Source organism: Vicia villosa, linkage group LG1 (genome assembly GCF_029867415.1).
Source record: "Vicia villosa cultivar HV-30 ecotype Madison, WI linkage group LG1, Vvil1.0, whole genome shotgun sequence".
NCBI lineage: Eukaryota > Viridiplantae > Streptophyta > Magnoliopsida > Fabales > Fabaceae > Vicia > Vicia villosa.
The window spans coordinates 55,526,465-55,537,588 of record NC_081180.1 but is presented as its reverse complement, the minus strand read 5'-3'; the positions used below and the strand labels follow the sequence as shown (position 1 = coordinate 55,537,588).

Sequence of the window (11,124 nt, the reverse complement as noted above, 5' to 3'; positions counted from 1 at the left end):
TCCCTAAAGTCATATCAACTATTTGTTGACTTCTACGACTATTACATACTCAACCTCTCTAGTGGATAAAAGAAAAAAATTGTAATTGTGATATCCCACTAACTGCTCCAGCAACAATAATAAATATATAGTCGGTTATACTTCTTCAATGACTAAAATTACCGACAAAGTCTGCATCAATGTAGCACTGTACTTTATTTCTTCTTTTCCTAAGTACAAACATTTCTTAGAGGTGCATCATAGATACCTCAAAATCCACTTAATTATTTCTCAATTAGTATTACCTGGATTCGTTATAAACTTACTAACAACTCCCACTGCATGGGTAATGTTTGGAATTATACATACCATTGCATACATCAAAACTATGGGATGTTTCAACAACCTTAACCAACTTGTGAGTTTATTGATAGGATGATTAGGAATGTTTCGTTGGCTGAAATAAAATCACTAAGCCCACAAAGTTGGGTGGTCTTGATATCCATAAAGCAAGAAAGGCTAATACTTTTATATTGGGTAAGCTAGTTTAGGGTCTCCACCAGGATTGTGATTCCCTATGGGTCCAAATTTTGAAGCATAAGCACATAAGTGAGAAAATGTTCCTTAATATGAAAAAGAAACCGGAATGAGTTACTTGGAATGTAATTATGAAAGCTCTATCTAATCTTAAAGATGGTTTGAATTTAGATTGGAGGATGGGAACTCATCTTTATGGGTTTCAAATGGTCTGGGGTTGGGAAATTAGTGGAGCAACTTCTCTATGTGGATATCCATGACTTGGAAATGCGAGTGAATGATGTTTACTTGGATAAGAATTGGAACTTCAATGCATTGTATACTAATACTCCTCCGGTTGTTTGTGACAACTTAAAAGCGCTCCCCATTAGTTTGAATCCTTGGGTGATTGATGATTTACATGGAAAGGAAACTTAGATGGTATCTATACTGCTCAGGAATGTTATAATTGGCTTAGCAGACTTGAATTTGTTCAGAATACAACAGACAATAACTTTTGGGAGTAGGTGTGGCATATTCCTGCTCATGAGAAGGTGAAATTCTTCTTTTGAACGGTTTTACATATGTTACTTCCTTCGATATCGGTGTTGAATCATCGTGGTATGCTCTAGACGAATCTCTGTCCTAGATGCAAACAAGACACTGAGAAGATTCTACAATGCTTGAGAGATAGTGAATTTTCTACCCGCTTTTGGAAATCTATTGGCTTTTTGGACCCTTATTTTTCAAAGGGGATAGTTTATATGATTGGATTAGACATGGTATCAATGGGAGCTCTATCTTTTTTGTAGCTTGCTGGTGGTTGTGGCACTCTAGGAACAAATTGTGTCTAGCGAATGAAGTGATATCTTTCTATACTTTGAAACTCATCATAGTGAATTATGTTAATGTGTTAGCTAAATGTTTTCCTAAGAATAATTTGTCCCATCCTATAAGAACGATTACATGGAATATACGCAAAGGTAGTAATATGATTTTGACTGTTGATGGGAGTAGCGTCGGCAATCTCGACATTTTGGGTTTTGGTGGATTGATTTGAAATGTTGATGGTGTTTGGATTCACAGTTTTGCGGGTAATATTGGATATTCTAACATCCTTCATGCTGATCTGATGGCGCTATATCATGAATTGCGGATGACCTGGAAAGTTGGCATCAAAGACCTGATGTGTTATTCAAACTCCAACTCTGCTACCAAGTTTATCTCAGAGTTTGTTAATGTTTGACTTCACTATGTCGTGATTCTTCACAATATTAAGGGTCTGTTTGGGAGTTAGTTATTTGAGGGTTTTGGAGGAGAAGGCTTTGGAGGGCGTTGTGTATATCTTGAAATGTGTTTGATATTTTTAAAAAATTTAACAAACAATATACTACATTAGCATATAAAGAGCTTCTTTATAGAGAATGACGAGTTCAACTATTTCATACTCTTATGGAGAAGAATGTTTGTGTTGACTATCTAGAAAATATGATTCTTCGCAGAGCCTCCTGTTATAATCATCACTCTCCTACTATCTGATGCTAGTGAGACTTTATTTTTTAGATAATTTTCTGCATTTTTTTTTCTTTTCTCACTTGTATCGAAAATAAAATATTCTTTTTTTTAAAACGCCCCGAAACTTTTACAACGGTGATACATTTTCTAGATTTTTTTTAGTCATCTTTCTCAATGCCAAATACAATATATGATTTTGAATTATTATTATTATTATTATTATTATTATTTACATTTTAAAGTAAAAAAATGTTACCTATACTGAGTAGCAATTGGATTGAAAAAATGTTCTATGTTTTTTTGGCAATAAATTCTTTTGAAGTTAATACGTAATAATAAATAGGTTGTATAAAACTTAATAAAATGTATAGTTAATAAATCATAAAGCCCAAAATAAGAGCTGGGCCTAATCTTAAACGTTCCATATGCTTAGTGGGCCTAGTTCAGTGGTTCTATCAAAAAGTTGAAATTTATTGAAAAAAATAAAAAAAAATCGCCCACCGTGGGGTTCGAACCCACGACCACAAGGTTAAGAGCCTTGCGCTCTACCAACTGAGCTAGACGGGCTAATTGTTAAATTTTGTTCCAATTAAATAGAATCAATCAAATGTTTTAACAATTGTATGATAAAACATAGATTTGATATAGTCTAGTATTCATCTCAATATACTTTGATTTAAAATAAAATATGGACATATAAAGATAATATACTATATAATTAATTTGATTATTCAATTTTAGTGAACGGAGGTGAGTGTCTTATGAGTTTTTTTTTTTTTTTTACGTGAACTCATTTATTTGGATTACCGATGCAATATTGTCAACAACTTATTTGAAATTTTTTGTTTTGGCAATTTCTTTGAAATTATTTTTCAAGATTAGATTAATATTTATGTATTTATTTTAGAAGAGGTTTGATTGATATTCATAAAAAATAAATGAATTTTTTAAAATGTAAATGCGTGTCATCACTCCTTCTTTATGTAGGGAGTACAATTTTTTTGTCAGGTGTGTTGCTCCTTTGCAAATTTGTAGTCCAGTCTTTGATCTTTTTGCATTTGTTGCAGAAACTTCAATAAGAGTTTTTCTTTGTTGGTGAAGGATGAGGCTTTTTATGAATTCTGATACGCCTTTGAGCATATCTTTTGTTGTCCTTGGAAGCCTTGACAATATGAGCGGAAATTAGCGCCTTAATTAGAATGCGCGAGCGACAGCAAAATCTGATGATTAGGGAACGTGACTTTATTCAAGACCACGAGAGTGTGAAGTTTATTCTTTAAACTATTATTTCTTACGTAAAATCCCTTAAGTCCAGATGAGTCAACAGGTTACGGAGTCCCAGAGACGTACGGATACGCATTTCGGTCTCTTCTTAATCTCTTATTTTCCAAAACTATTCTTTCTCAAAAGCTTTATTTTCTCCCTTCGATAAAAATCACTCGCCTTAGCTAAACATAGTAACAATTCAATAGCATTAGTTTGACTGTTAGTCCTTGTGAGTTCGATATCTTTTAAAACTACGCGATAGGTTGTGCACTTGCAATCACTGAATCAGTTAGACGTTAAAGTCGCAATCAATCGTTAGTGGCGGCACTTGAGTATTAGCCAATGGCTTGAAGCATTTGGAACATCATTGGTTTGAGCTCAAATTGGGCCCTATGATCTTTAGCCTAATAATTCCAATATTCATGGCATTTGGGTAAAAAAAAATAGTCTATAATGTTTCTCGTCATATCATTAGCAATGTCAATGATGTCCGTTTCAGGCAAAACTTCTTCTTGTACTTGTTGAGTCTCTTCAATGTCGTCTTCAAAATCCTCAAACAAAAGAGCAGTTATAAGAATTCCTGTTTGCCAAGTTCCAACTTGATATCTTCTCAGAAGTTTGAATATTCTCTCTAGTTCAGAATCTCCTCTGTAATTTGGAGTTAACAATTTGCACATGCAGCAGTCACACGCATGTTATGACATCAAAAGACAAAAAACGTCAAAACCTCAAATGCACTTTTAACGGATTTTAATGAAAATCAAAGTGTTGATCAAGACGACCATAGTTGAGAGTGTCAGCCTAAAACTTAGTCCTGTCCCGCACCAAAAATAAAGGCGGGAATTGACGCAATAGAGATTGCAGTACTAAACTCATGACTAAAGTTCAGGCAAAACATAAAACAGAAATGTCTTGCTTAGGAGTATGCAAAATATCCGGTTGTGATGTCCAAATCCATTACCAAATTTAAACCACTTTTAAATATCCGGATATAATTGAATGATTATTAACCTGTTAAATTATTTTAGATTCGGTTATAATCTGGTTATTATCAAAATCCAAATATTTTAATTGTCAAAATAAATAGTGTGAGGGCAATAATGTAGTTTTCATGATGTCAAAACATTGTGAATCAACTACAACTCAAGTGGAATCATAGAAACCAAGCAAATGCAACAAAGACAAGTATTTTTGGCTACAAGACACTAATAGGTCGACTCATAAATACTATAGGTCGACCTACTGCAAACATTTTCTGAAAAATTCTATGTAAGGGCTGAATGCGTCGACACATTATATCTTCAGGTCGACGCATGGAACATTGGTGTTATCTCGGGTATGCGCATGCCGACTCTTCAGGTCGACGCATCAACTTTTGGGTGATTCAAGTGCAAGAGCAAAATGCGTCGACGCATTGAAGGAATAGGTAGACGCATAGCATTTTGAGGAACTCACAGAAATGCGCACGCCGACCCTTCAGGTCGACGCAAGTGTCATACTTTGCTTAGTTTCAAGTGAAATACCTTCCATAGGTCGACCTATGAAGGGGAGCAGGTCGACCTGTCGCTTCTTAAACTGGTTTTATGCTGTTTTCAAATTAGCCTATGCATTGTGTGTGGTATAAATACTCAAATGATCATTCTCAAGCATTTCAACAAGAAACGTGAAAGATAGACTCAAGCTTCTTCTCATCTTCAACCTTTCGCTTATTGATCGAAAATCACACATAATCATCTTTTTCGATCGGAGTAAGGAACGTGTGTTGATAAGGTTCGACGGTAGACATTTGTCTTGTTCGAGATTCGACGGTAGACATTTATCTTGTTCGAGTGAAGATTGTTGAGGGTGTTTCTTGTATAAAACCTTAGGGTTCTTCCTTCTTCATCAACGATTTGGTACGAAGGTTTTCGACGATCGGTTCGCTTTGGAAATCAATTCAGTCGTGCATAAGGGATTGAGGGATTGAAGATCCGCTCAACAAACTTGCTACAACCGGAAGATTGATAAAGGAACGATCGGGGTCTTGATCGGTGAAGATCATTGACATTGACTTGATTCAACTTGAATCAAGGGGAGGATCGAATTATATTCAATTTTACTGCATATGTGTAGTTGGTGATTGGTACATTCTATCCTTGTTAAACATTTTCCAATCAAATAAAACTTTCCTAATTTCATTTGAAATTAGGGGCAGACGTCCTCCTACGAGGACGATAGAGGAACTGTCTTAACAAATCTCGTGTTCTTTATCGTTCTTACTTTTATCTTGTTTCTATTTGTTTCGTTTTATTTCCATTGTTGAGCAAAAACTAAGGTTTGGTAAATATCAATCACCAAGTGTTCGATAAAATTACTCAATCAATTTTTGTTCAAATTTTAGTGTAAACGATCATTGTGAGTAATATACCATCAAGCGTGCAATTGAAGCAATTGATATATTCGTAAACGTAATTCATTATTTGTCAATTTTCATCCGTAAGGTTTATCGCACATATCCGGTCCCCGATAACGTAATCGCTCTTAGACGATTAAGTGATTCAGGGAAGTCACGTTTCAAAAGCTAAAATTTTCTTAAGTCGGAAAAAGTGGTCTATTCACCCCCCTCTAGACCATTCCTATCGTCTAACAAATAGCTTTTTTTGAAAAACAAATTTCGGAAAAAATAATTTTCAAAACTGGATTTATTTAAAAAACCTGTTATAATAACCGGATAACCGGTTATATAACCAGTTTTGATTAAAATATAGTTATGGTTATAAATCCAAACCATTAAAATAATTTTAAAATAATTATGATTTGATTTTTGAAAATAATCATGCACACCTCTAGTCTTGCTAGCTTATCTTTGGCCGAAAGACTCATACTCAAATATTTTTCTATTATCATCATCTCCAAAACCATATCAAAAGTAGCAAAACAAATTTTTAACTATCGAACAGAATACAATTGAAACATTTTAATATTCTTACATCATTCAATAACTCACTCCCAATATATTGGCTTAATTTATTTGGGTGAGGATCTAAAACTTGCTGATCTAAATCCTCCAAAATCAATTAAAAAAGACCAGTCAAAACTAATTTTATCTACACTTCTACACTTGATTAAAGGCAGACGTAGAATAAGTTCTCATAACCAATCTTTGCTTGTATTTGGCTTCTATTAATCTTCACTTTTTTTCCATTTCTTCTTTGCTTTGGTTTTTTTTATAAAGCTTGAATGTTGCCCTAGGCTTTGAAGACATGTTCTGGATTAGTCCTTTAACTGGAAGTGTTGTTTTTACTGGTGGCAACCCAATACTCTTTAACAATCACTAATATCTTCTCTGGCACAAGTGGACCATCCTCATGATCCATCATTTTAGCTTCCCATCTCATTCCTCCAACAATTTTGTTAACCTTGTTAAGCACATCTACTTCGTCGCGGATTATGACTGATCCTTCGGGCCTTAAGATTCGGTCCATCTCTAGAAGGATGTCTTCTAGGTTGCACCTGTTAATCAAATCAGCAATATTTTGGTTATATTATGTCTGAATTATGCCAAGACTGGTCATCTAAAACGTGAACTGATGACGAGTGGTCCAGACTCTCATAACATCATAGAATTTAAGTTGAGCCCAACTCTAAGGACTGTCTGAATGTGGTTTGAGTTACCAACTATCACCAGAGCCGTCTTTGAAGGCGGCTACTGCATAATGCCTAAAATGTGTTACGATTAAACCGTGTGACTAAATAGGACCTTGTAAAATATTGTCACGGTTAAATCATGCTTAAATAAAGCCTCTATTTGTTTTGCCATGGCTAAATTGTGCCTAAAAATACACAGGGCCTCGAAAAACACTTGAATCGTATGTGACTATCACTATGAGTTTATGATGACTTGTGAATGGAAAAGGAAGAGACTTACTTGTCCTGGTACAAGCTAAATAAACCACTAGCATGAATAAGATCATACGTTCTTGGGTATGTGGAAAAGCCTTCACACCTAAAGAAAGAAAAATAATGTCATTGCAATTTCATACCTTCATTTTATATGAGTATTGGAAAAACCGAATTGTAAGGAAGTCGACACAAAATTAGAAAATTTAATGAAATAAGATAACTTTAGAAACTTACCAGTCATGATAAATGCCAATCAAACCTCTTTCATAAATAACACCTAAAGTGTTGTCCGCAATTGTGGGCACAACATTCATCACCCAAGATTTTTGTGATTCAAGTGCAGCTGCAAATCCTCCAAGGCCTGCATTCATGTCCATCAAATTTCGATATCTACTGGTACCGAGCAATCTATTAATTCTTTTGTAATTAGTAACACGCTTTTTCCATAATTTGTTGTCCTCTTGATAAGATTCTGTTTTTACGCCTTGAACAAGGCCTTTAGCTATGCGAGGAGGAACTGCGAAAAGCCTAGCAGGAAACTTCTTCAATTCCCCTCCGGCTACTTCAGTTTTGCTGGTTACCTCAGGGATAGGGGTTTTGCAGGCCTCCATCTTTTTATACCTACCGTTACAAATTTCAGAGCATAGAAAAAAGTTATTCATGAGCACGTCATAATCTGAAATTTTGGAACCATAAAGAACAAAAATATTTATATCCTTCCAACTATAAACGATTGTAACGGTCCAGATATTTGAACGATGCATGTAAAGATGAGCAGGACTTACCAAACATCATCAGCATTTTCTACATCACATAAATCGGGAGACTTTCTTTGACAGGATTTAGCATTTATTTTCTTCCTCCAAATAGCAATATCACCCTTTTCATACTTCTTTTCCCAGCAAAGACTTTCGGCTAAATCCTCAATTTTTTTCTGCTCTGCCTTCAGATCCTCCTTTGATCGCTTCCATGTTTGGTAGTACGTTTTCCAATTAATCGGAGGGCCAGACAAAATCCAATATCCACCAGGCCTTAAAACTCGATCGACTTCCATTAGCTGCGTGCCATCTGCATTCAATTATTGAGTAGAAAATGAACAAGTTAATTTCTCTAAATAACGTTTCACTCAGGTTTTTAAACATTTTCCTTCCTCCTCACGTGTATCATCACCGACGTTAAAAAATGCTAATAATACGATATTCTAGATGAGAGTTATTGACATTCTAATTTAGCACTAACCATCCGAAGCCCATGGTATTAGACATCGAGAACACTGAGCCATATCAAAGGCTCTTGATGGGAATGGAAGACGAATTGTACCAAGAACACCAATAATAGCAGGTACCCCTCGTTCCAGTGCAAACTGAACTTGTGCTTCGTGGTTATCCTTTGGAGCAAACGACATAGCTATCACATTTCTCTTTAGCAAGTATGCTCCCCAGCTAGCAACCTGCATAATTGTTCAAGCTAATATTGTTAGAGCAATCAAGAACCAATTGAAAAGTACCTACTAAAAGAATCGGCAAATGATTATTCAACATGAAAACTTACTCCGCAACCAGTGTCCAATGCTGTTCTGACAGTACCATCTGCAATTGGAATAACTGATGCAAGCTCATCAATATAAGCATCTGCTCCTTGAGGGAACATGGTTCCTCCACCTGGAAATTTGAACACATTTCCTTCAAATTGCACCCAGTTTTGAACAGCCTTCTCCACTGTCAAATGCTTATACGGTACATTAGCATAGTAGGCGTAATCACGGCTTTTGGGCCAAGGAAAAGGAGACGTGTACCCCTCGGGAGCAGGAATAAGGCAACGCAATTTCTCCTCTTGAGGCGGACAATGTCTTTCTCTATAGATCATATTTTCTCTCGGGAACGTCATTGCCCTATCTTGCTCTTGACAAGGAGTATAATCAGTATATTTTACATCACACGCTTTGAACTTTTTAGCTTTCGGTCCAGATGATTCAACAATATCTACATATTTGTGATGGGGTTCAAAACTCAAATTCGGCACAATGTTGCAGTCTGTATGCATCTTATTTACCTTCAACGCAAGACTGTCTCCCTTTCCGGAACCACTTCTTTGCCATGCTCCCAAAAGATAAAACGTACAACATAGAGCAAGCACAGCGAAAATCGACAAAGGCCTCCGTGTTCTGCTGCCCGGTGGGGCATTCTTATTACCCATTAACTCGGAAGTTTTCGCTCAAACTTCTTTCAAACAATCAAATCTATGAAAGTTCACGTTGAAATTAGTCAAGTTCAAGTTACATTAGATTAGATCATCATTACCACAGATCAAGCAAACCAACCACCAACATTGAACTACTGAAAAATAGTCATCTAAGCTCAAACTATTAATACTAACAGAATAAAAATGTGACATGCATAAACTCCAAATCAAGTGTAGATCTTATATTTATCTATAAATAGAATAAAGCTAAACAAGCATACAAAACACACAATCAACTGATGCAAGAGGTATGCTACTGATAACACACAAAGACAAACAAATTGTTGAAAAATAATAATTTTGAGTGTCTTAGATTACTATATTATTTTGTCTGTTTTCATAAAATCCATATAGGTACTAAAAAAAGCTGTATTATTGTACTGCACAGTACCACAGTCCATTAATCCCAAATCTCTATCGTTTTGGTGGATCGGGTAAAGATCTAATAAGGTGATGAGCAAAAGAGAAAACCCAGAAAAGTTAGCTCATAAAAATTGAAACTTTGTAATGTAAATGTGAGAAATGAAATGAATGGTATAAACATATCGAATTGTAAGCAAAAGGGTAAAAGAAAATCATAGCAGCATATAAATATATGAAATCTAGAGTGAGTTAAAATGACTAACCTTGTAAAAAGAGTAAAGATCTCTGGTAGTATAGTAGATCACACTTCTAGAGAGAGAGAGAGAGAGAGAGAGAGAGAGAGAGAGAGAGAGAGAGAGAGATGAATGAAGTTGCTAATTAGTACTAGTAGTTAGTGGAGAGTGATATTAGTAGTAGTGAGATGAGATGGGAGAGGAGACAGAAGACGAGTGTTGACAGATGGAGTGCATCAATTTAGGCAATTGACCTTTGTGTTTTTGTAGATTTGATCCGCCGACAGGGTCATTGTGTTAGGGAAAAATTCACTAGACAGAACAGAATTGACTCACTTGTATAAATTCTACTGCACAAACTTTAACCAACTAGATCAATCTTTTTTTTTTTTGGTACAATCCAACTAGATCAATCTTTGTTGCTCAATCTTTGTCAATATAGGTTTCAATTAGAAAATTATACCCTGTACCCCTACGTTTATCCCAATACCCCGACAATTTTTTAAAAATTCCAATTTTATCCTTTTTTTACTTTTAATTTTTAATTTTTGATTTTTTTTTTCATTGTTACTGTTTGTACGGACGGTAAGAGGAGAAAGGGAGATTGGTACCTCGTCAGAACCGGATAACCAGACATGAAGTCTTCCGGTTTGTTTTTTTAAAACCTTCATCAACCGGATATCCCAGGGATGGGTATTCCGGTTTGTTTTATTTCAATTTTCCCAACCGGATATCCAATGTATGGGTATTCCGGTTTGTTACATTTTAAGTTTTCCCAACCGGATATCCCCTTTGTGGGTATTCCGGTTCTTGTTTTTTTTAATTTTTTCCTTTTTTTTTAAATTACTTTAATTTTAACTTTTTATTTTTTTTAATTATATATTAAGTTAAATTAATTATATATATTTAGGTGTGGATCCTCCTTTGAAGAAATGCGATGTAGCTCAAACATGTGTGGATACAACTGATGTTTTTGTAACTGGTCAAAAATTTGCTACAAGAGAAGAGGCGATCAGTTGGATTAAGGACGTTGGAATCAGGAATAAAGTAACAGTTATAATAGCTCGTTCAGATATAAAAACAGGCAAGCGAGGAAGAAGTGATAAATTAATATTTGGTTGTGATAGAG

General features: G+C 35.2%; 1 protein-coding gene and 1 non-coding gene across 3 annotated transcripts; both read right to left on the bottom strand.

Moving 5' to 3' along the window:
- Window positions 1–2,504: 2,504 nt before the first annotated feature.
- On the bottom strand, window positions 2,505–2,577 carry TRNAK-CUU (transfer RNA lysine (anticodon CUU)). The gene has a single exon. It is a non-coding gene; the product is annotated as a tRNA-Lys (tRNA).
- A 3,559-nt stretch (window positions 2,578–6,136) lies between these two features.
- Window positions 6,137–10,342, bottom strand: LOC131638392 (probable methyltransferase PMT14). 2 transcript variants are annotated; one of them, XM_058908954.1, is made up of 7 exons: window positions 10,026–10,342; window positions 8,710–9,397; window positions 8,398–8,608; window positions 7,944–8,226; window positions 7,393–7,779; window positions 7,184–7,261; window positions 6,137–6,768 (listed from the first exon to the last, which is right to left on the bottom strand). In XM_058908954.1, the coding sequence occupies exons 2-7, from the start codon at window positions 9,352–9,354 to the stop codon at window positions 6,537–6,539; spliced, it is 1,836 nt and encodes a 611-aa protein (XP_058764937.1). In that variant the 5' UTR covers window positions 9,355–9,397; window positions 10,026–10,342; the 3' UTR covers window positions 6,137–6,536. The 2 variants fall into 2 exon arrangements, with proteins under 2 accessions (XP_058764937.1, XP_058764943.1); XM_058908960.1 differs by having other exon boundaries at window positions 10,250–10,272.
- Between the last annotated feature and the right edge of the window lie 782 nt (window positions 10,343–11,124).

Excerpts from the sequence above, each read along its gene's own strand:
- LOC131638392 (XM_058908954.1), bottom strand. The coding sequence starts at position 9,354 with ATGGGTAATAAGAATGCCCCACCGGGCAGCAGAACACGGAGGCCTTTG. Across the intron at positions 8,227-8,397 it reads AATACCATGGGCTTCGGATG|ATGGCACGCAGCTAATGGAA; the intron begins GTTAGTGCTAAA and ends AATTGAATGCAG. Across the intron at positions 7,780-7,943 it reads GAAAATGCTGATGATGTTTG|GTATAAAAAGATGGAGGCCT; the intron begins GTAAGTCCTGCT and ends TTGTAACGGTAG.